The sequence below is a fragment of the Sorex araneus genome, chromosome 6 (assembly GCF_027595985.1).
Source record: "Sorex araneus isolate mSorAra2 chromosome 6, mSorAra2.pri, whole genome shotgun sequence".
Lineage (NCBI taxonomy): Eukaryota > Metazoa > Chordata > Mammalia > Eulipotyphla > Soricidae > Sorex > Sorex araneus.
Genome location: NC_073307.1, coordinates 80430790 through 80456448, shown reverse-complemented (window position 1 = coordinate 80456448; position 25659 = coordinate 80430790). Strand labels below are relative to the sequence as shown.

The following is a 25659-nucleotide window of genomic DNA, read 5'->3' as shown; positions in this document are numbered from 1 at the left end:
ACAAAATACCTTATATCCACTTGCCTGATACATCTTCAACGGAGTAACAAATTAAAATCTAAGGATGCAAATCTAAATAAAGATGTTCACTCTAGAATGAGTTAAGATTAAGCACTGCAAGTGAGGTACATATTACCACTGATTCATAGTAAAACAAGATTTCTATATACTCTGCATCACTTCTATATTTTAAGTCAAAATATTACTTGCAAAGAACAAACATATGCCCAAATGCTTTCTTTAAGGAACATTATTCTTTCATCCTTAGATTATTCTGTCAATAGCCAACAAAATTCCAGATTCAAAAAATTGCTAGGCACTGGGAATGGCAGATAGTAATTTCTTAGACTTTTGAGCCTATGACCAAACAAATATACAGAAATTTCAAACAAGTGCAGGGAAGAGGAAAGGGAAGCTGACTGAAGTAAAATACCATTCATATGTAATGACAAAATGCCTTATTTACTTCCCAAACCTGCAAAATAGTGGTAAAGACATTTAGAACTTCATTAGTTTTAATCCACAGACCAGTCAATTCAAAAGATTGTGTACAAATTTTTCCCTTTAGATTAAGGGAGGAAGAACTGATAAATGTGTGTACATATATTTTTATGTGTGTATTTTAAAGTTATACTTGGAGTAACATAACCTAGATTATTTTCTCAACAGGAAATCTGAAATATAAATCACTCACATGAAAAACATAAGGACTGCCAAAATTCACTTGCTCATTTTTCCAAAATATACTGAGGAGCCAGAGAAACAGTACAGGGCATTAAGATGCATGTGGCAGACCCCGGGTAGATTCCTAATGCAATATTTGTCATTTCATTTATAATTTCAAAAGAAACAGCACATAACCAGAAAACTTATTTTTGTTGTTCTCTTTAAATGCTTCCCAGCTCATTATATCAGAATACTTTATTTTTTAATTTATTTTAGTGGGTTTTTTTTTTTCAGAATACTTTATAATTAAAGAATACCTTGAAAAGACTCTTGAGAACTGTTACTGTAAGCATAGGATGTCAGATTTCTGCACAGGATGTGAGATTTCTACCAAAACCAGGTCCTTGAATAACATTTTCAACATTGACAGGGACTCGCCGCCCACATGTGCAATGACAAAATGACAGTGAACAAATTAATCAAAAACTGTTTAAAAAGTTGAGTAGTAGTCCCAAGCTTGGCAATACTTAAAACTCTGTCTCAAAATTCTAGCCAATTATACAAGGCTGAAAGAAACACAAACACCTAACTGCTTGACAAAATCTTGTCTTTCACACCAAAACAAATCTAATTCTTCATCTATTTTTTTAAATGCAAATGCAAAGTATAGACATGAACTGACCTTATCTAATGAGAATAGAAACTAAAACTGACATTACTCATCAAGGAATGAGTTGAAGACATGCTCATAATTCTCAAATCATAGTAGTAATGGGGGCCAGAGCAATAGTACAGTGGGCATTTACGATGCATGTGGCTGACCTGGGTATATCTATCCCTGGGATCCTATATGGTCCCCCAACCCTTGAGTAAGCCCTAAACACCGCCAGGTGTGGCCCAAAAAACAAAAACAAGAAAAAACAAATTATCACAGCAACGAAACAGACCAAGAGTCATTTTGCTCAATCCTTTAAATTCAAGTCTTCCCTGTGAGTACACACTGCATAAACAGGTCTTTGTCAACTTTCTAGTGAGTATGAATAATTATTGGTTATTTTTCTGCAACCCATTCTTAGACTGCCAATTTTTAAAACTGTTTCTTGGACATACTTTGAAAACCATGTAATTTATGTATAGATCCAGTTTCAAATGTCATGCAAAGCAAGAACACAGAGACAAATCAAACTTAATATACTTAATATATAAAACAACAAACATTAGATTGAAACTGAAAAAGTTTGATTTGTGGACCACACAATTTCAACTATTCATTTTAATGTGCACTACAAGATAATTATAAAATTTGAAGACATTTTAAAATGAGAATGAAATAGTAAAGAGAAAAGAATTATCTGGTTTCAACTTTTACTTTTTGCTAGTTGGGATACTGTCAAATTATTTCCAGTCTTTGATCTCTTGTTGTAAGAGATCAAATGTTAATGAGAATAGGGGGCTGGAAAATCCTAAGTTTGTGATTTCACAGTGAGAAAGAAAGAGAGAGAGAGAGAGAAAGAAAGAGAGAAAGAGAGGAAGAGAAAGAAAGAAAGAAAGAAAGAAAGAAAGAAAGAAAGAAAGAAAGAAAGAAAGAAAGAAAGAAAGAAAGAAAGAAAGAAAGAACCTTAAAAGGAAAATCATTACAATAATAAAGAATATATTAAAGTCAGTATACTGAACTCACAATCAGAGGCAAGTCACTCTCAAAGAAAATATTTGTAAAAGAAAGAACTGATCAAGGACCATTATCCAAAACCCACAAAATCTTTTAAGTTTCAACAAAGAAAAACTGATTTTTCAAATAGACAAATAACCCAAATGGCCTCATCAAGGATATAGTTGCAAATTAACAAGAAAAAGAAGCTCTACATAGGTCATCAGAGAAATGCAGCTTAAAACAATGAAATATCTATAAACTATACACCTGTTAGAATGAACGAAATCTGAATTACCAACAATACCAAATGCTACTAAGGCTGTGGAACAACAGAAACTCTATCCTTGCTTGTGGGAATGAAAAATGGTAGACAGTTTAGAAAACAGGCAGTTCTTACTCTTAATATTCAACAGTCATTCTGTTTGGTACTTAAAAATCCAAAGGAGTCAAAAACTTATGTCTACACAGATGTGTACAGCAATTTTATTCACAATTACTGAAACTTGGAAGCATTAAAGATGCGCATCAGTAGATGAATGAACTAGTGCATCCATACAACACTTTATTCAGCACTTCAAAAAGACTATGAAGCCACAAAAAAGATATGTAAGAAATCTAAATTTTAACGTTAAAACCAACCGTGGGCGAGAAAATAGTACAGGAGATAAGGTGCTTATTTGTATCCTCTCAAACCCAGTTCAAATCTCCAGGCCCTACGGGTCACTCCTGAGCGAGAAGGTACGTATGTATACACACACACACACACACACACACACACACACACACACACACACACACACACACACACACCGTAAAGGCTGTGAGTACCCTCAGGTTCAACTACATTTGGGAGAAGAAGGCAAAACTATAAAGACAATAAAACAATCACTGGTTGTCAGTAATGAAGGTGAAAATGAGAGAGCACAGGATTTTTAAGACAGTGAAAATACTTTGATATTCTAATGATGAGTATATATGTCATAAGACAGTGAAAATACTTTGATAGTCTAATGATGAATATATATGTCATTGTATTTCTGTTCAAACCCAAGACTGCACACAGTAGTGAATCCTGAAGAAAACTATGGCTTTTGGGTGACTGTAATATCTCAATGTAAGTTCATCCTGATTCAAAAGAAAAAAAAAGGGTTTCAGTATGGTGAGTAATACTGATAAAGGAGGATGCTATGTGGATGAGAAGGCAGGGGGCTGATGGGAAACCTCTGATTTTGTTGAAACTGCTCTTAAAGAACTGTATTAAAAGAGCACTGTTGTGCTCGCTTCGGCAGCACATATACTAAAATTGGAATGATACAGAGAAGATTAGCATGGCCCCTGCGCAAGGATGACACGCAAATTCGTGAAGCGTTCCATATTTTTAAACAAAGTGGAACTTATCATGTACAAGGGTGGGGACTGGGGAGGTGGGAGGGGGTGGCAGGTATACTGGGGGGGTTGGTGATGGGAGATGGGCACTGGTGAAGGGAAGGGTGTTTGAGAATTGTATAACCGACATAATCCTGAGAACTATGTAACCCTCCACATGGTGATTCAATAAAATAAAAAAAAAAAAAGAGCACTGTTGGGGGCTAGAGAAATAGGACACTTGCCTTGCACACAGCTGACCCAGGGCTGATCCCCCACACTTCAAATGGTTCCCTCCAACGAATGATCCTTTAGCACGGAGTCAAGGAGTAAACTCTAAGCACAGGTGAGTGTTCCCCCAAAAGAGAAAAATTAAATAAGAGTACCATATTGCTGGGGGTAAGGATAAAGCTCATCTAGTAGAGCATACATGTCCTAAAATACAAGATCTTGACTGAGTGCGTGCTTGGTAAATGGGACACCTGGGTTCAATTCCCAGCACTGCCTGAGCACCCACAGGAGTGAACCTCAAGCACAGAGCTGGGAGTAGACCCACACACCACCACGTGTGGCCCAAAGACCAAATGAAAGGGGCTGGAGTGATAGCACAGCGGGTAGGGCGTTTGCCTTGCACGCGGCCGACCCGGGTTCGGATCCCAGCATCCCACATGGTCCCCTGAGTACCGCCAGGGGTAATTCCTGAGTGCATGAGCCAGGAGTAACCCCTGTGCATTGCCGGGTGTGACCCAAAAAGCAAAAAAAAAAAAAAAAAAAAAGACCAAATGAAAGGCCCAGAGTTCATTCATCCGTGTGGCTCCCCAATCCATTACTCAGTGTAGCCTTGGTGATCATTGAGCCCCCAAATAAATTTAAAAATGTAAAAATAATATTAAACGATGGACACTTTCTCAGCACTGAGATTTACCAGAAAATTTTAAGCATTACTATTTTTGACTTGAAGAATTTATAAAAATTAGGGGGGAAAACACCAGAAAGGCAAAATACCACCAGAAAAAAACACCAAAAAAGTCCCAAGTAAAGAATTAAAACTGATTATCAAGCATAAGGGGATAAGTTTTGAAGAAATAAAAATACAAAGTGGTAAGGAATTATTAAAATATTGTTAAATGGGCCAACTTGAGTCACCAAAAATAAAATATATACATATATACAATATGATGTACATAAGTATCTCTTTTGGGAAACAATGTTAAAAGTACTTATGCATTTATACACTCTCAGACCATTAATCCATTTCTGAAATTTAATCTTAAAAAAAGTAGTTGAGGTATTAATTCTTTCTTTGTCAAAGGCAACAGGTAAATTCCTTTCTCTAAACCTTAGTGGTCCGTAGCCTCAGGGTCTTTTGTGTTATTTTAGAACCAGCAATTAGAAGACAACCCCCTCATCAGGCTTGTTGAGAAAGTCCAGGCAAAGGAGATGAATTCAACTGAACTATACCCGAAAAAGGAGGGGATGAAGGAATGAAGGGAATCTGAAGAGGCTGACAATGATCATAATAAGAATTTTGTTATAGAACCTTCTGTGAAAGATCCTATTTACCCAAAATTTTCTGTAACTTGTCATTCAAAAAAATGCCTTACAGACCTACTCAAATAAACACATCAATAGAAGTAGTTTAGATGGACGACTGTGAATTATACAAAGGTTGAACAGGCAAGATTTTATAGAATTATTAATTAGATAAAACCGCAGATTAAATGTTAGTAAAAGAAAATATTGATATTTCATAGTTCTAATCTCATGGAACAAGATTCATGGTCACTGTACAATAGTAAAAAAGGCCAAACTATACTGGAAATAAATTATGACACATCCCCACAAGGAACTATCATAGCTGTTAAAAATACTTACGTTAATTATTAAGTTACAGTCAAATACAATTATCACGATACAAAATTATGCCTAAAATGCCAGAAAAAATCTAAGTTACATGAGGTTAGACCAAGTTTTTAAATCTCTATTATTACCTGACAGTACCTAGCACACAGGCAATCAATAAATATTGGGGTAAAAAAGCCATCTTGAGATAAAAGAGAAAAATAAACCAATCCAAAATTATCTACCAGCATTCTCCTTTAGTTACTGGTGCCTGCTCGAGCAAATCGATGAGCAATGGGATGACAGTGATTCTCCTTAAACGATGAAATTTAAATGAAGTCTATTAGGTTTATCTTTTTCTCTTTTAAGATGTGTGTATACATATATATGGAATATACATATATAAAACTTTCACGATGAAAATAAATTAGAAGGGATGGATGTTCGAGCATTGTGTAACTGAGACTTAAGCCTGAAAGCTTTGTAACTTTCCACATGGTGATTCAAGAAAAAAATATATATATAAAAAAAGAATTAGGAAGCAGTTCTTTTTAATGTGTCCAAGAATTTCCTATTGGGATTGGACACTAAAATTGGACTAGTGAAAGAAAGTACCTGTTTTTGCAAACATTGTAGTTTGATGGCCAGCGTTAACCCTAATGCCCAGTGTGATTTAGTGGCATTGCTGTTTGAGGTCCCCAGTGCTGCAACCAAGTGTCAACCCAGTGAGCATTCAAACTAAAGTGTGTGTCAGTACCACAAGTAAAATGCATGCCCCAAGCACTGCAACAACAAAGGAAATGGGGGTAAACAAAAATAATTGTAAGAGTCCCATTAAAAAACAGAAAAGTACCCAGCACACAGGCCATTAATATTGCAGGGAATTTCCTGCATTTTCTAGACAGTTTAAGTAGATGTAACTGAAATTTTAAATAAAGAAAAGTTGTCTTAAACAAGAAATAGAGAAAGCACATTAAGACTTTTCCCTCCCAATGTACAAAACTAAACTTCCTCAAAGAACTTTTCATGTAATTATTCAAGACTTTACAAACTTTGCAGGAGGCCCAAGCTCAATCCCTGGCACCACATAACCCCAAAACATGAGCCCAGAAATCGTCCTCTGAGCAGAACGTACCCCCCCAACCCAACAAAAAATGCAAACTGTTGATTTAATAATGGCACTGAATAAACTTTCCATAAATCTCTGAACAGAGGCTGAGAATGAAAAAAAATATAATCATCTTTGTAATTTATCAACCCTGACTTTTAAACTTCTGTTCTGAGTAATCAAATACATCAATGATAAATTTCATAGAGATTTGTAGGCCAAATAGTCTCATTAATTTCTCTTATTGAAATTAAAAAGAAATAATATAGTTAAGCAAGAATTCAAGTGTTTAACATTCTAAATTCAAGACCAAAATATTAGTTCTCTAATTGATATCACTCACAACTGTAAGTGTAGTAGTATCACTGTCGCACTGTCGTCCCGTTGTTCATCAATTTGCTCGAGCAGGCACCAGTAACGTCTCCACTGTGAGACTTGTTACTGTTTTTGGAATATCGAATACGCCAGGCTCTGCCATGCAGGCGGGATACTCTCGGTAACTGGCTTGCCAGGCTCTCCGAAAGGGACGGAGGAATCGAACCTGGGTCGGCCGCGTGCAAGGCAAATGCCCTACCAGCTGTGCTATATGCACAAGAGTTCAAAATTTCAATTTTTTAACATCTGCTATGTAGTAAAAAACAGGCACATTGTCAGCACTATTAAAACAAAATCTGGGGCTGGAGCAAAAGCACAGCAGGTAGGGCATTTGCCTTGTATGCAGCCGAACGGGGTTCCAATCCCAGCATCCCACATGGTCCCCGGAGCACGCCAGGAGTAACCCCTGTGCATCACTAGGTATGACTCAAAAAAGAAAAAAAAAAACCAAAAACTAACAAAACCTGTACGATTAACAAAAATTAATACGCCTTGCTTATCTCATAATGAACTGCAGACTACTTTTTCCCTCTGATTTCTTAAGTTTTACAATGAGAAAGTAGTACTTCAACAGAACCATTTCTTAGAAATTTTCTGTTACTTAATGATGGTCACAAAAACTAAGATAAAAATAAAACGTGGGGCTGGAGCGATAGCACAGCGGGTAAGGCGTTTGCCTTGCACATGGCCAATCTGGGTTCGATCCCCTGCATCCCATACGGTCCCCTGAGCACTGCCAGGAGTAATTCCTAAGTGCAAAGCCAGGAGTAACCCCTGTGCATTGCCGGGTGTGACCAAAAAGCAAAAAAAAAAAAAAATTTGTTAATGATGGTCATAAAAACTAAGATAAAAATAAAACTTGTGGGGCTGGAGTGATAGCACAGCGGGGAGGGCATTTGCCTTGCACGCAGCTGACCCGGGTTCAGTTCCCAGCATCCCATATAGTCCCCCGAGCACTGCCAGGAGTAACCTCTGAGCATCATGGAGTGTGACCCAAAAAGCCAAAATAACTAACTAAACAAATAAAATTTGTAATTTAAGGTAATTCATTCTTAATTAAATTATCATTTAACTCAAAGTAATGACTATCAGAAGCCCTATGCAAAAGGAAAATAAGCTCTGTAGTTTTTAAATTACTATTCTAGAGCTTAAATATTTTACATATTTATTAAAATCTATATTTTCACTAATGTTTTCAACCTTACTGGACAAAATCAACTGGTGAAAAAATTCTTTGGAAAAACTTACTGCAAATGTGTACAAAGGACTATCACACAAGCAAAAGATAACTGAAAAAAATCAAATCTTTCTCAATAGCACTAAGAAACAAACATAAACATTAAATCGGTCAATACGTTTAAGGAGCCACAATAAAGTATTAAAGAATAAAACAGAAATTTTACACATTTGATATATATCCAAGCATGAATTAGCTATAGCAACTTATATATAAACAAAAATAGCAAATATCAAAGCTATCTGTCATAAAAACTGACTTCTAATAAACTGTCTTGGTTACCAGTAAATTACTCAAATAATAAGACCATAAAAAAATGCTTTTTCTGATTAGAAGTGCTGGTAAACAAATGGCAAATGGGGCAGTATAGTGGTAAGGCAACTTGGCCTTGTACATGGACCAAGGTGTGATCCCCAGCATCCTTATGGTCTCCCAGCCCCTCGACAAGTGATCCATGAATGCAGAAGCCAGGAATTGTGCTCAGAGGCCCTGAGCACAACCAGAAGTGACCCAATCACCCTCCCCCAGGGGAAAAAAAAAAAAGCAGATAAAATGCTAAAGAAATTAATGCCAATTTTCTCTCTTCCTTGTTTTTTGGCAGGGGTTTTGGGGTCACACCTGGCAGTGCTCAGAGCTTACTCCTGCCTCTGCACTCATGAATTACTCCTTGAATGCCAATTCTCATAGTAACTGGATACTAAAAGCAATACAAACAAAAATTTGTGCACTATCTGTAGCACTATCTTCCCGTTGTTCATCAATTTGCTCGAACGGGCACCAGTAACATCTCCATTGTGAGACTTGTACTGTTTTTGGCATATCAAATACTCGATGGATAGCTTGCCAGGCTCTGCTTTGAGGGTGATATATTCTCAGTAACTTGCCGGGTCTCTGAGAAGGGCAGAGGAATCGAACTCAGGTCAGCTTTGTGCAAGGCAAATGCCCTACCCACTATACTATCACTCCGCCTTAAGGCGGACCTTGAGACAAAGAAAAAACTATTAAAATCCAAATTTGTGTTTAACAACAGCAAAAGAAAAAAAGAACTGATTTGTAAAGAGTACCAATGAAAGATACTACCAGAAGGAAATTTTAAGTTTTGTTTTTGTTTGTTTGTTTTTTAAGAAAATAGCACTCCGGAGAGACGAAATATTGAATAAACGGTAACTAATCAGCACAAAAAAAAAATAAAGTAAAAGAAAATAGCACTCAATTTGCAGCATCACCTTGTTTTACATTTAATTTTAACAGAATAATCTAAGGTTTAGCATGAGTTAACATGCAACTTAAATATGCTTATTACTTAAATTGCTGGCTATCCACGCATTTTAAACTTCCCATAAGTCACATATTTTAAATAATAAAAGGTGGGGGGAATACAGATAGATAGTACAAGAGTGCTTGCCTTGCACATAGCCAACCCCGATTTGATCCCTGGCACCACAAATGGTCCTCCAAGCACCACTAGGACTGGTCCCTGAGTACAGAGACAGAAGTAAAGTCCTGGATTCTTCCAAGTATGATCCCAAAACAAGATGCAGGAGTTACCTACAGTTATATATTGAGGGATGTTTTTCAATGTGAAGGAGAAAAAAATCTCAATTAACAAAATCTGCAATTACAAAGTAAATTCAGGACAGTTTAGATTACTTTATCTTCTCTAGGGCTAAACAGCATATCCCCAAAAGCAAGAGGCAGAGAGAACGTAAAAGGACAGTGAATCAATTTTCTGTTTCTGGCAGGGAAGCTCTCCCAGGTAACATTCTGGAGCCCAGGAGCCCCTTCCAGTAATTCTTAGTCAAAAAGACTAAGGATTCAATGCAAGGGTATGAGGATGCTCAGGGAAACATCCTCAGACAACTTGGTGAGGGTATTCCCTGGCCACCCAGTCGTTAATCGGGACCCCTAGGGCTGCAGTGGTCTGGGACTTGTGTAGTACTTGGAATCAAACTGGGGTGGGCCCCATGCTACTTAAGCCTGTACTATTTCTCTGGCCCCAGTAACTAAACTTAAAATAGATCATAGTTGCTAGCAAGGAAGATAGTAGAGGAAGAAGGGCTGGAAGCCTTGTGGCAGTTAAAAAAAAATACAAGTATTTGAGAGGAACTTAGCCCAGAGGAACTAAGAGACTGGCTACACTGAACTGTTCTTATTTTCAACACTTTTGACACCTAATGGATGCACTTTTCCTTTCCCTTTTTATCCTCATTTCCATCCATTACCATAAAATGAATTTTTTCAGGAAGGGGGAGCGCTTTCTAGGTGACACCAGCGATGCTCAGGGGTTACTCCTGGCAGTGCACTCAGGAATTACTCCTGGAGGCACTTGGGGGACAAGGGATGCTAGGATCAAACCAAACACCCTACCCTCTGTACTATCACTTTGGCCCCTGGATGCACTTTTCATACTACCCACAAAATTGTCAATTCTCTGGACACCCAACTTGGGTATCTGTCCCTCATTTCAATTCCTTTCAAACACTAACTACCCCAGTTAACAAAAACCCTACTGGTTAAGGGCTCATTCCACAAAACTGCCCACACACACTTCACACATTAGTTACAAACCCCAGGTTGTCACCTGCATTTCCAACTGACAGTCTATATAAATTAAGAGTCTCCATTTCTCCCTCCTTCCAGAGGTGGAAAATTCGCTGGAGTGACTCACAACTCCAGTTTACTAATACCAGTTTATTCTAAAGGATACAATCTAGGAGTAGTCTTATCAGTAGCCCTAGAGAAAAAGATGTACAAAACGAAGCAGAGGTTCCCAATGTTATTTGTCCTACTGCCCTGCCCCCCTTTTCAGGAAAAAAAAATTCTTTTTTCAGCATCTCCCTAGAAATCTGTCTATTAAGGTCATACCATGCCCCTGGATCCTTACAGTCCTATTCCCCTCCACTCCCCAGTTAGTATCACCTACTCTATAAAACACTGAGATAAGGGAGAAAGACCAGAGCTTCATAAGGTAAGGGAGAGGGCCATAGCAGATACACAACTGTCTTAGCACCCTTAGGCAGTCATCAATCCAGACACTCTCTGGCCAACTGATTAAACTATCAAAGGAGCAACCAAGATACACCTCAATTAAACATAAGATGCTCCTATCTGAAAATTCCAATGGATTAATCCATGCATATTTTAGGACAATGAAAACTGTTTTTTTTGTTGCTGAAAAGGGATATACAGTGATTCAAAAAAGAACAAAAAAAGAAAGTCTATAGGTAAGTTAAACATTAACTGGAGATACCAGTGCAAACTAATGGTTACATATATTTATGTGTGTGTATATATATATGTATATACACAAATATATATAAAAGGAATGAATTTTATAAATCCTCACTTATGAGTCTAAAATCAGTGATGCTCGAATAGACACAGTACATCTAATAATACCCAGATCTTGTTTTCTCAATTTCTACATTAAACAATCATGTTTCTTGGAGAACAATTGGTCTACAGATGGGGTAGAAAAAAGAATAAAATGAAGAAGAAACATTCTGTGCATAAAGTAAGGGCATCACCAAGGTATTACCATATTCATATGAGGGAAAACTACGTAACATTTAGCATCAGTTGTTAAAGAAGTCATCTTTATTAATTAAAAGGTTAAGAATTATAGCTATCATTGTCTTAATATCAGTCTTCACTGTATCACTGTCATCCCATTACTCATCGATTTGCTCGAGCAGGCACCAGTAACGTCTCCATTGTGAGACTTGTTACTGCTTTTGGCATATCGAATGTGCTACGGGTTGCTTGCCATGTGTGCGAGATACTCTCTGTAGCTTGCCGGGCTCTCCGAGAGGGGCGGAGGAATCGAACTAGGGTCGGCCACGTGCAAGGCAAACATCCTACCTGCTGTGCTATTGCTCCAGCCCCATCACTGTCTTAATAGAATTTAATTTTTAATTAAAATTAAGCAAAAAGAATTTAAGAAAAATACCTATTCAAAACATAAGCCAGGGGCTGAGAGACAGTATAGTGGTTAAGATGCATTGCATGTGCCAGACCTGGGTTCTATTCCTAGCACCACATGATCCTCTGAGCATTTTTGGGTGCATCCCTTGCTCCACCAGAATAGCATCCAAGCAGACATCTTTGACACTTCATTTAACCAGTTGCTTATCATCCCTATGCCTCCTGAGCTTGAAAGCCCACCCGCCAAAATAAATAAATAAATAAAATATCAAATAAGGTATTCACACTGAGCAAACACTTCTGTTTTAATAATAGAAAGCATTCAAGATTCTTATAGAAATCAAAGCTTTGTTTTACACAGAGGATATTCATCAGCAAACCATCACTATGCACAGGCCCACCAAAACATGTGTCACATATGTGTATACAAACATATGTACAAGAAAATAAAAACTTCTTGAGTAAAGAAACTGGTACAAGTGCAACAAAGACAATATGTCCATCAGATGTAAAACTGGCCAGTGATGTAGTTCAACAGTAGAGCGCATGCTTACATGGCATGTATGTTTAATGGGCCCCATGTTTAATCACTGGCACACCCCTGGTGATCTAAACTAAAATCTAGTAGAATTTCTCTGTATTTAGATATAAGCTGAGTGTCTACCATTTTAAAATAACTGCAGACTTTTTTTCTAGACAAAAAAATAAGTGAATATCCCTAGGAATAAGCTGTGTCTTCTTTTTGGGGGTACTGGGGTGGTGGTGAAGACCAGGCATTTTGTTCTGAAAAGAATCACCTGAGAGGCACATTTCTCAGTCAGGTAATTGAAGCACTGTCAACAGTACCTAAAGAACCATACACATCCATAAAATAATAAATCTGTCATCTCACAGAATCTATGTATGTACTTTGAGTAAAAGACCATTTAATAACAATTTTATAAAATGAAAATGTAAAAGGTTGAAGATGCTAATTACTAAATGCTATGAGTTTAATTGCTAAATGCTAAGAAAGAATTAAAAATTCCATTAGAACTCAAATTCTTCTTTTGTGGTTTAACTTAAGTATTCTGAGGTAGAAAGAACTAATATGTGCCAAGTGATTTTAAAAAGATAACTTTAGGGGCTGGAGTGACAGCACAGCAGGTAGGGCATTTGCTTTGCATGTGGCCAACCCGGGTTTGATTCCCAGCATCCCATATGGTCCCCTGAGCACCGCCAGGGGTAATTTTTGAGTGCAGAGCCAGGACTGACCCCTGTGCATTGCTGGGTGTAACCCAAAAAGAAAATAAAGAAAAGATAACCTTAACTCTGACTGACTTTCCTCAGAGACAGCACTAAAAAGCATATGCCTAATATTTTTGTGACAATTACAAAAATATGCAATGGCACATCATTGTTCCTGTAATCAAAAATAAAGCTTTTAAGCACATTAATGATTAACATTATTATTAATTAATACCATTCAGTAACTAGAAAAAAAACACTATACAAAAAATACAGAACCTTAAGGAAGAACACACAGTATTTAGGACTTCTGAGTTAAAAGGAAAAAAAATGCCACTGAAAATTTTTTATTTAATGTCCATTTCAACCACATCCCAGAAATAATATAATTCAGAACCTCTCTTCCAATGGACTCTTCACTGAAATCTAATTGTTCCTGGGAAGGGGGAGATAGTCTAGCAGATAGAGTTTGCCTGGCATGAAGCGAACCTGGGTTCAATCCCTGGCATCCCTTATGGTTTGTCCCCAAGCATCACTAGGAGTAATTCCTGAATACAAAGCCAGGAGCAACTCCTGAGCACTATCAGGCATGGCTCAAAAACTTAAAAAAAGAAGAGAGAGAGAGAGAGAGAGAGAGAGAAGGAATAAAGGAGTAAGAAAAAAATGTAATTGTCCCTCTGAAACACAAAGATGGTCATTTTAGAGTGATGCTCCATTAATAAAGTATGTATCAACATACCACTATCTAAAATAGTAAGACTACAGGAAAGAAATAAATTAAGAATCAGCACAAGGCATGAAGGAATGTTTCAATGACTGAATGCAATGCAGTACTGAGTTCAAATCCTTCATGTGGTCACAAAAACTGAATGCAATCCTGACATCTTGGTCATCTATGATACAATGTGCTGCAATAGGTTCCCAGTCACATTGCAGCTATGTATGTAAAAACCCCACAACAGAGGGAAAAACCCCAGTGAGGGCTGAATCTAAATATGTAAACACCTAGGCCAGGTACTATAAGTACCCACAAGCACCACAGCTAAAAAGGCTGAGCCCAGCAGCCAAAGGTATGTGCAACCCCAGGTCATCACAAAATCAACCACAAGGAAGGGAAGGGGTGGGTGTTGGGAGGGAACTGAAGGGGAAAATACCTACGAATTGCTTCCAATATTTGAGAGTATCTGAAAACTAGTGAAAAACATCAAGAAAATGTATTTAGGTTCAATTTTTAACTGTCCAAAGAATAATCAGATCTAAAATCCAAATATAACCAATCTACTATCTTGTTAAAATTAATTAGGACAGGGGAAATAGTTGAAATGGATGGAGAACCTGCTTTGCACGTACAAGGCCTTGAGTGTGATTCCCAGCACTGCTTGTCCCACCCACCAACACCCTTGGGTATGGTTCCTGTGGCACCTAGCAGAACTGGGTCTGAGTATTGAACAGTTAGGCCTGGTTGCATGGATACTGCCAGGAGTGGCCACAGAAACCAGAAGCATTACTTAGGAGGCCCTCCCCCAAATTAACTAACCACTTTCTAATGCCTATAGAGTATGTGGAAGGAAGGGTAAATTAGTTCCCAAGGTAATTTTACCTTGAACCTACCAGTCCAAGTAAGGAGATTAGACACATAGAGATTAATATATTAGTGATTAGTTTTGAGTTACTGAATTCTCAAACTAATAGCCATGAAGATGATTCCGCCATATTCCAAGCAATCCCGTTTACCTCTACAGACGAATGGAAATGTACACATCAATAATCATTTTATTCACTAATTTCATCTTGCATTGATTAATAAAATATCTCATGTCCAAATCAAGACTAACCACCATACACATACTGACAAAATAAAGGATCAGATGTCTCAGAGATTAACTTTAGCTGCACAAAAGGTATCAACAGTGGTAGCACAGCATTCTCAACTAACCTGAATGTGATGAAACCCTCTTTTGTTACCATTGTTTTGGTTTTGGTATTTGGGCCACACCTTGCTGTGCTTGGGGGCTAGCTCCCTGCTTTGGGGACCATGAAGTGCCAGAGATCAAACCTGGACCCGCTGCATGCAAAGTATGCATTTCAGTCCTTTGAACTATCTCTAGACTAAAATTTTTTATTATTCTTAAATTCTTCTATCATTGTAAGACTACAGAATTATTAAGAACAATTCCAAAGTGTCTGAAAATTATTTGCTAGTGATAAATAGCTTGTCTCGGAATACTTATAAATTATCTCAGGATACTTACATATAAGCCATTATTCATATTAATTAGCAGAGCACTTTTGGCGGGTATGGGGGTTTGGGTCACACATGGCAGGGCTCAGAGGTCACTCAGGCAGTGCCTGAGAGACCATATCCCATATCAGGGAACAAACAAGGGTCACCCACATGCAAGATCTTAACCCTTGGACTATCTCTCCGGCTCAGAGCATAGCATACTTATATGCTGATATTGCAATGCTAATTCTCTAATCACAAAATCAAAAAGTAAATTCTTTATATAAAACCCATCTAAAAAAGCAAAATGAGTATAAACTTAAGGAAAAAAGATTATAAAATAAGTCAATCAATATCTAATCATTATTGTTCTCAAATGACCAATTTCTAAATCACATACGAAACTAAATAAAAGCACTCTTACAGAGTTTCTTCTCTGTCTCTCTCTCTCTGTTTCCATTCTGAAAAACTGATTTAGTAAATTCCTAAGCTGACAAAAGAAAATATCTAAATGCTTATGTAACAGTCAATTGTACAGTGACAACCGAGTCAGGTTTGATCCCCAGCGCCACAAATGGTCCCATGAGCCTGAGAGGAGTAAACCAAGAGCACTACTGAGGCCCTAAAACAAAACAAAACAAACAACGGGTTTTCTGGGGAGCCAAAAATATAGTAGAGAGGTAAGGTACTTGCCTTGCATGCAGTCAAGCTGGGTTCAACCCCAGATACTATATATGCAACTTCAAGGAACACCAGGAGTGACCCTTAGCACAGAACCAAGAGAATGCCCTGAATATAGCTGGGTCTGGTCAAACACCCCACCCCACTCACCAAAAAAGAGAAACAGTACAGTAGGTAGGAAACTATTTGCATGCAGCCAATCTAGGTTCAATCACCAGCACCACATACAATCCCAAGTACTACCAGAAGTGATCCCTGAGCACATACCCATGAGTAAACCCTGAACACAGCCAGGTATGACCAAAAAAATAATAATAATAGTTAATAAATATTTTAATTATTTTTAAAAATGGATCTTCTAAAGTACCATCTTTTAAAATTTGCTGTTGTTTTGGGGTGAAACCCAGCTACAGTCAAGTCTTACCTCTGGCTGTGCTCAGGGAACACTCCTGGCAGGCTTGGGGGCCACATGGGATGCTGGAGATCGAACCTAGGTCAATGACGTGTAAGGCAAGTACCCTACTAGCTGTAATAACTGCTCTAACCTGCACCCCCATCAACTTTTTATTATTTGTATGTAGCACTACACTTCACAGAATGTATCACTTGGTCCTCAGCAATCCTGTGAAGTCAGTAGAATATGTTACTAATAAATCAGCATTAGAGATTAAGTTCCTTACACAGGATAGTTGGGTAACATAGATTACCCAAGTGTTCTGCCTCAGAGTTATTTCCTTTATACAGTACAGTCAACTCTCCAAATAGAAAAATCTACTGTGGGCTTAAAAAAAAAAAAAAGAAGCAAGGAATATGGGTAAAACCACCCTGATGTCTACAACTATTTTTAACTTAGTAAGAATAAGATTGATATATACTTTTAAATATTTTTTAATGTCAGAACATCTACTTGTATTTTCAAAAGGACCCACCCAGAGACTAATGAAGTAGACAAATGCTTTCAATTCCATTTGAAAAATATTTTAAGAATGACCCCAAAGGAAAAGAGATTTTAGCAAATTTTAAAAACTAGTAATTCTGACGATAGCGCAGTGGGTAGGGCGTTCACCTTGCATGCGGCTGACCCGGGTTCGATTCCTCTGCACCTCTCAGAGAATCTGTCAAGCTACCAAGAGTATCTCGCCCACAGGGCAGAGCCTGGCAAGCTATGCATGGCGAATTCGATATGCCAAAAACAGTAACAAGAAGTCTCACGATGGAGACGTTACTGGTGCCCGCTCGAGCAAATCGATAAGTAATTCTGAAGAGCTGCAACTAGGAAAGTAACAAGTTCATGAAATCAAGCAGGAGAGAATGTCAAAGAATCTGAAAGCACAGATGATACCAAGATAAAAGTCTGTAAAAATTAAAGCAATGGTTAAGATTTTTCTTCAGAATAGGGTGGTCAGGAAGATGTTGCTCAAACATGACTATGATTGAGGGGGTCAAGCCCGTTGGCCCAAATTCCCAGAGCATCAAGCATACAGACAGATGTAGCCTACGTGGCACCAAATCCCACACTCAGTACCAACAGGTCTGAGAACCACCAAACCATCCTCAAAAAGTTAACTTTTGCTTTATAATTTTTTGAGCATTAAATGTAAATAAATAAAAGAATTCTTCATAAATACCCTCAAAAAGAAAGCCTGAAAAATATGCTGTTCTATCTGTTAATATTTTTACGTACAAAGAAATATCCCAAATGTGTGAATGCATGCACGCATTCATCTAATAATCACAGTGCCTCTAAAGAATGGACTCTACATCCCATTTTACAGACAGAAAGCTAGCACAAACATTCCTAAGATGACACAATTATACTTTAGCCGGGATTTGATTCCAGATAGTTTAATTCTTAATTACTATTTTACTAGAGGAAAAGAGCCTTCTTCAGATCTAAATTCAGGCAACACAAAGTCTCACCTATCCCTCTAGACTAGGTAAGTTCTGTGTTTAAAAATAAAGTGTAAGATGCTAAACTTTAATATAAAGAATACACAGAGTTAAATCAAGCATTTAATTTTTTTATAATATACTAACATTTTCAAAAATTGTAACTTAAGCATAACCACTCGCTTTTTCAACTTTATCTAAAACCCTTCTCCCCCATCTAAAAACTACCAGAAAACCCAAACAACAGACTTTTGGAAATGAGAGCCCAATTTTAGCTGACTGTTTCCAGAGGGATTAACTAGGCTGGACTGCCCAATGACCAGGGTCTTGCACTAAAATTTGAAAGTCAAGAAATGAACTCAGTCACTAGGCAACAATAGATCACCAATTCGTTTTACACAAAAACAACCCCTCTTTCCAAATTCTTACTATGGGAATTCCAATACTAAAGGTCAGAGAAAAAGTAAATAAGGCATTTAACCCTCTAAAACTGAAAACTAAGTATATGATTTCAAAAAACAAAAACAAACTAAACTTTGAATCTCAATTCTTGTACACAAAGGTTACTTCCTACAGCAATTAATCTACATATTTTTAAAATAAAATATTACCTAATGAAAATCATCCTGTATTTATTTCTATTCTTTCCTGTTTAGAAAAGACAAAAGAATTATTTCAAACAAGTCACCAATCACTGTTCAATCTGCCTAGCTACCCTTGAGTTATCTGAATTTTATCTATCCTCCCTTCCTCATCAGTGACTCTGAGAATTAAACCAAACAAACAAAAAACTCTGGAGTTCAGTTCCTGAAATTTAGTCAGTAGGGCAAGTTGTTTGGGGTCCCGTCTCCTATTAGTGCTATGGTCACATTACATATTCCTTATTAAAAATATGAAAATTCCACATTTCATATTACTTGAAAGCTGGAACCAGATTTCAATCATCTTTAGTCTCATCTGCTTACTAATATGAAAGCATTTAGCTATTAAACCTATATTAAGATGATATTTAACTAAGCCTTTTAGGTTTAGGAGACTTGGTGCCTGGGTGTCTTTTAAAATAAGTTATATTTTTGTCTCATACTAAAACATACATGTGGCACAAATTTATAAAGGGTAAAAAAAAAATCCTCAATATTCAATGGGGAAAACTCAGTTCAATTATTTAATAATTACAGTAAAGAAATTTGTTACTATTTCTTCACCACAAAACCAAATACCATTTCTGCTGCAAAGTCAAACTTTTCATAAAACAATACTCACAATGAAGTATGAACCTTAACTTACCAAAAATTAAGAGCTTAAACAAAATTTATGATGAGCTCCCCTTTCACATAGATCTGCAAACAATCCCATCACTTGAATATATATAAAGTAACTATTATTTGTTTTTTTTTCTTTTTGGGTCACACCCGGAGATGCACAGGGGTTACCTCCTGGCTTTACACTCAGGAATTACTCCTGGTGGTGCTCAGGGGACCGTATGGGATAACGGGAATCGAACCCGGGTTGGCCGCGTGCAAGGCAACTGCCCTACCCGCTATGCTATTGCTCCAGCCCCTAAAGTAACTATTATCAAACAAACAGTATAAAGCTTAAACAAAATTTATGATTTGAGTTCCCCTTTCAGCTAGATCTGCAAACAATCTCATCAACTGTACATAAGTAAAGTAACTCCTATCAAACAAGAAGTCTTTAGAGAGGGATATTAAAAAGGGTCTCAAGTAAATAAATAATTTCTAAAAAAAAAACCCCTGTATTTCAGTGTGTTTTCTTTAAGTAAATTATGCCATAAAAAAGTAAGTTATGCTGTACTTCTATAAAAAACAAAGTCCATCCTTAATTTAAAAAAAAAGCTAAATTCAGCAAACCCCAGCAATATTCCATTTTCTGACCATAACAACTGATCTGTCATGAACACATCACTCTCTTAATAAAAAAAAGGTAAAGAAATCTGATTCTCAAAAGACTTGCTATCATTTAAGATCTAGTGGTATCAAATTATTACCTAAAGAACTGACACTTGTGTTAACAGTTAGCTATACATGTACTGATATCATATTATTATCTAAAGAACTGACATTTGTTTTAATAGGTAACTATACACAGTGACTCGAAAATTAAGCCTATATTTTGTACACATTAACTCACTCTCCATTCCCCAAGAAGCCCTATTTATTTCTCCAATGAAATGATAAAATCAATACTCAAGTCAGAAGACATTTTCCATTGTTACAGGATGAGATTTTTCCTGAAACCTGACAGCTATTTCAATACCAAAACATTAGTATTTCATTTGAGATTTACCAATTAGTCATTTACTAGACTATAAATACTTTAACATTTCCCAAATTATTATTAGAGCCTAACACACTTAATTTTTGCCCTTTACCAAACTAAGCAAGTCATTACCTGTTCTATGACTTCAGGTTCCTTCAGGTTTGGGCAGAATAATCTAAGATTTCTTTTAATTTTAATACACTAAGATTTTTGATAAACTACTCCTCTATATATACAGAAAAAATGTAAATTGTAACACATAGTAAGTATATTAAGTTTGAAAATAAAAAACTTTATTCTTTTGATGCCTTACAAAATCTCTTGGGCTTGTTCTTTAATTTGGACTCAAAGACCCCAACTCACATACTAAACTCACATAGCCTTCTGAATAAGGTTATTGAGTTTGACTGTCCTAGTCAAAAAGGTTTTTAAAAAGTAATAATGCCCAACTACTTCCACAAAAGACTCTTAGACTATAATAACCACATTTCTAAAAAACAAAGTAAAAAACCGTAGAAGCAGGTTTTAATGACTATACCAGGGTACCACTCAATTAGCTTGGATTCATTTGGTTTTACAATCAATCCTGAACTAGCTTAAAGAAACTGTACACAAAAGATGCAAATATTCTTCAGTTTGACCAAGTCCATGCTTAAATAAAAAGTCACACGTTTTAAGAAAACTTGAAATTAGACCAAATAAGTGTATTGACCACAGACAAACTAAGCTATCAGAAAACCCCAGATAAGACAGCACATTCTAAAAAAGTCTAAAAATGAAATAACTGAAACAAAATGGATCCATAAGGTACTTATTTACTTGGGTTCAGGCTTAAAGAATAGTGTCACCAATTAAGAAAATAAATTATTAAGAAATTCTTATTCAAATATAAAACTATAACAAGATTAAAATGGAGCAGTAGGCAACCTTGGTACAAAAACAAAAACAGGTGTCTGTCTGTAACAAAATGTCTATAAAACAAAAGGAATCAGACCTGTTTTTCAGTATGACTAATAGAAATAGTTAGTTTCACAAGTTTTTTTAAATTAAAGACTGCCACCTTTCCATCTTTAAACCACTCTAAAATAGAGTAGTGCTTAATTCACCAAGCTTTTGAAGTTCTTTATAAGTAACTATGTAACTCGAAGAAATTATGTTCTTAAGGAACTTAATCATTTTTAAGTTTACGTCCTCCTGATATTTCAACATCCCTTCACATCAAGTAAGGGTCTTGGTCATTTGAAAGCTGGCATTCAAAGTGTTAAGTGTTGACTTAATGATTATGTTAATGGACTGAATGCAATCTTTGACCATTCAGTTACTTCCATATCCTATTTCAACTTGGTATAAATCTTGACAAGAAAATGAATAACGCCTCTTTTTTCTCCTTTAATGTAGCTTTAAGTGTAACTTTAGTTCTTCCAGTAGCCTACAGTTCACTTCCTGGTGAGGGCACCAATCACACTGCTACAGGTCAAGCAACAAGTGGCCAAAACCAGTTATTTCAACCTAGTATATTTCCAACCAAAACATTTCGACCAGACACAATATTATTTACATCAATAAAGTTTTCTGAGAGATTAAAAGGGAACAAGTTTGCACGACTCCTGTGGATCTCTGGGAGTTACTTAAAAATCTCTCAGAGGACAACAATAATGGCACTACATTCCTTAAAGCACATACAATTGTTCACAGGTTCTTGTTCTACTCCCTATGTAGTGACTGAATTGAATGTCTCAACACTAGCAGCGACCCTAAGTTTACGTATCACTAGGCGCAACATTATCAAACACCTGTTGCACTTTACTAGTCCCAAAGCATTTATCCAGCGATAGTTTATATGAAATGCTTAAGCAAGGACCAGCTAAAACATATCTAAAAGGTTATTCCTCAGCAAGGGATAGAAACTTGCATCTAACACAGCAGCAGTTCATTACTCTGATGAGGATAAAAGGACCAAAATCCTGAAGCTACAACTTCCCTAACTCAAAACCGTGTCCACGAATTCCAAGTCTCACGCCAGACGCTAACACAAGTAGCAACGCGGCATCTTGGACCGAGATGACTTCCAGCCTCGCAGCAATTCTTATCAATAACCCAACAGCTAGGTGCAAGCCCCACGCGCTCGTTTCAGCCTCTTTCCAAAGTGGCCCCCACCCCACCACCACCAGAGCAAACAGTCAGAGAATGACTGGAAAGGGTGAATTAACCGAGCCCAAAGCGGGCGGGGGAGGTCCACACCGCGCGCCCTCCCACCCCCTAAACCAAGTAGGTGGGGCTGTTACCTGTAGCTCACACCAGGCGACCTCCACTGTGGTTTCCGTGTCCAGACCTTTGTAGACTGTCTTGAAAGAGCCTCTGCCGATCTCGATGTCAAACTTGAGGAAGCGGCCGTCATTGGACATCCCCACCGCCTTGGTCTCCAGCTCCTCGATGTCATCCTGCTGCTGGCTCCGTTCCTCCGGGGCTTCCTTGGCGCTGCCGCCGCTGCCACTTCTCGCCGACGGAGGCTCCTCCTTGCTCCCCACATGGTTGGGCTGGGACACTTGGCGCTCTTTGCTCGTACTGCTGGGCGCGGGCGAGACGACGGGACCCGAGGGGGCGGCTTCCCCCGGCACGGCAGCGACCGGCGGCGACACGGCGACCCGGGCAGCGGCGGTGGCCGTCAAGGGCTCGTCGCGGTGGGGCTCGGCGGGAGCGCTCGGAGGCACGGCCGCGGCGACACTGGGCTGCGGGAGAGGAAGAGGGAGGCCGGGCAGCTCTAACGCGGTGGCGTTGGAGTCGCAGATGACGCTGCGGCGGAAGAAGCGGTGCTCCGTGGTGGTCGTGGTGGCGGCCGCCCCACGGCTGTCCTTGTCCATAGTGTGGCGGCGACGCCGATACTCCTCGGTCCTGCCCGCGGCCGCGTCGCTCCCCGCGGTGGCCAGTTTCTCCCCCACCGAGGAGTCGGAGCTGGAGCCATTCTTGGGGGCAGGCGCCGGGGGCGAGAGGAACAGGGAGCTCGGGGTGCTGCTCTGCTTCTCAGCGGCGCCGCCAGACATGGTGGGGCCGCGGGCGCGAGGCGAGCGGGGGGCTCGAAAGGGGTGAAGGAAGCGGGGCAGGGGGAGAGGGGCGGGCGCGGGGCCGGGCCCCGAGGCGCGGCGGGCGGGCGGGCGGGCGGGCGGCAGCTCCCGCGCCGAGGGCTCCGGTGCGCGGCGGGTTCCGATCACGCCGGGCGCCGCCTCGCTCAGCACTGACAAGCCGCCCCGGACGCGAGGCGGGACAGCAGGTCGCGGCGCGGCGGCTGTGGCGGCTGCGGCTCACGGGGAGGGCTCGTCGGCGGGCGATCGAGGAGCTGAGCCGCGGGGGTTAGCGCCTCCCGGTCCGCTTCCATCCTGCGGCGAGCGGCGGCCGGCAGGGCAGGGGCAGCGGCGGCGCCGCAGTCATGAGGGGCAGGGCCGGGCCCCGGCGCAGGCGAAGCGGCTGCGGCGGATGCGGCCGCCGCTCGGGCTCTCCCGCCGCCGCCGCCGCCGCCGCCGCCGCCGCGTCCCGGGCCGGGCGCGCTAGGCCCCGAGGGCGGAGGCGCCGCGAGGCAGGGACCGACACGGACGCCCCGGCGGTGGCAGCTCCAGGGCCGGGGCGAGTGGGAGGGGCCGAGACGGCGCGGGAGGGACGGGCCCGGGGGCTCCCCGGTCAGTCAGTCAGTCGCTCGCCGCCTCCCACACGCGCCCCCGAGCCGGGGGGCAGCGGCTCACTGGGCGCCCATCGTCCGCACGGCCAGGGCCGAGCCGCGACGCCCCGCGCTGAGGAGCGGGCCCCCCCTTCCCCGAGGCCTCCCCGCCCGCCCCGGGCCTGGCAAACCCCGGTCTCCGCCCGGGCCGGCGCCGGGGGCTGACGGAGGGAGGGAGCGGCGGGGAGGGGAGGGCCGCTCACCGCGGAGCCGGAGCCCCGCTGCTGCTCGGGGCCGGGCGCAGGGGAGACCCGGAGGACTGGGCGGAGGGGGGGAGAAGGGAAAGAAAAGAGTAATCACCCCCACCAGGCGCCTTCTGTCACCGAAGATGGGGGTACAGAGTGGCCGAGGGAGAAGAGCCGCGTCCGCCAGAGAAACTCTCCGCGCTAAATGGCGCCGGGAGACAGAAGCCTCCACACAGCCCGCTCGGACCCCGCCCCCCGCCGCCCGGGGCAGCCCCACCCCCACCCGCTCTCGGCCCTCGCGCGCAGGCGTACTAGGCCCGAGGCGTCTTGGGACTTGTAGTTTCCGCGTAGGGGAAAGGAAAGCGGCCGAGGAGGAAGGGGCCTACGACTCCCGTGAGGCCCTGCGGCCGCTTTATCTAGCGGCCTCCTGGGAGTTGTAGTTTTCTGGGGGGAAACCGCCCCTTCTGGAAGGCTGATGGGAGCGTCCCCGTGGGTCGCTAAATCCCATCCTGAAATCTGCGCTACTTAGATAAACCATTATTTAGGGATTGGGGAAGAAGGGAAAGAAGGTTTCAAGGAAGTGCAGACGACACTAGGAGAGAGATCCCATCATGCTCTGCTCAGGCGCGCGCGCGCGAGCTCTTAGGCTTGCCATGCAATGAAAAATGATCTGTTGTTCATCTTTAATGGAGAGAGCCGCAGCAGTGTTAGTGGCTGTAAGGGTGTGGGGGTGGAGGAGAAAGGCAAAGCAGAACCAGAGCCTGCGCTCGAAGGCCAGAAGAGTCTAAAAGATTCCTGACACAGGGCGAGAGAAACTTTGCAAAGATTTGGCAGAGATTCATACTGATCCAATCAGCTAGGGAAGCAGACAGGAGGAATTCTCTTCTGTGCTCCTCTCTCCCCCATAGCAATTGAAGCCACATTTTCAGCTCCAGCTCCAACATTGGTACTAGGGTTATGTCAAACATGAGCTGACTGCTGTGTTGAAATCAAAGATCATAGAGAACTCCTGACTTTGCCAAGGGTGGAAACTTTAAAAAAAAATAGGTGTCGTGACGAAGGAGGGAGGAGATTTGAGAAAAGAGCAGATCTACAGATCTTTTGCTTCTTTTACCACAAACTTGTGAGAGATGAGTTGACTTCTGTGCGTTTGGTTACTTTTCCTCTTTTGCTTGGTGGCTTAGCAAAAATAGCAGCCCCTCGTTCTCTAGGGGTGCTCGAATAAACACATGCACGTTTCCACCCTGGCTTTGGACCTGAGGGAAATCTAGAGCCATAGAGTTCAAAGCAATGGA

The 25659-nt window shown here is 40.4% G+C and overlaps 1 protein-coding gene and 1 non-coding gene across 23 annotated transcripts in view; one reads left to right on the top strand and one right to left on the bottom strand.

Moving 5' to 3' along the window:
* Positions 1-23630, bottom strand: part of WNK1 (WNK lysine deficient protein kinase 1) — a 139280-nt gene extending 115650 nt beyond the window's left edge. For all 22 annotated transcript variants that reach the window (XM_055143859.1, XM_055143862.1, XM_055143864.1 and 19 more), the window contains exon 1: positions 22756-23630. In XM_055143859.1, the coding sequence (XP_054999834.1) occupies positions 22756-23511 (756 nt within the window). In that variant the 5' untranslated portion in view covers positions 23512-23630. The remainder of the gene's footprint in view (positions 1-22755) is intronic.
* Positions 3591-3697, top strand: LOC129406171 (U6 spliceosomal RNA). The gene has a single exon (XR_008630834.1). It is a non-coding gene; the product is annotated as a U6 spliceosomal RNA (small nuclear RNA).
* Positions 23631-25659: the final 2029 nt, after the last annotated feature.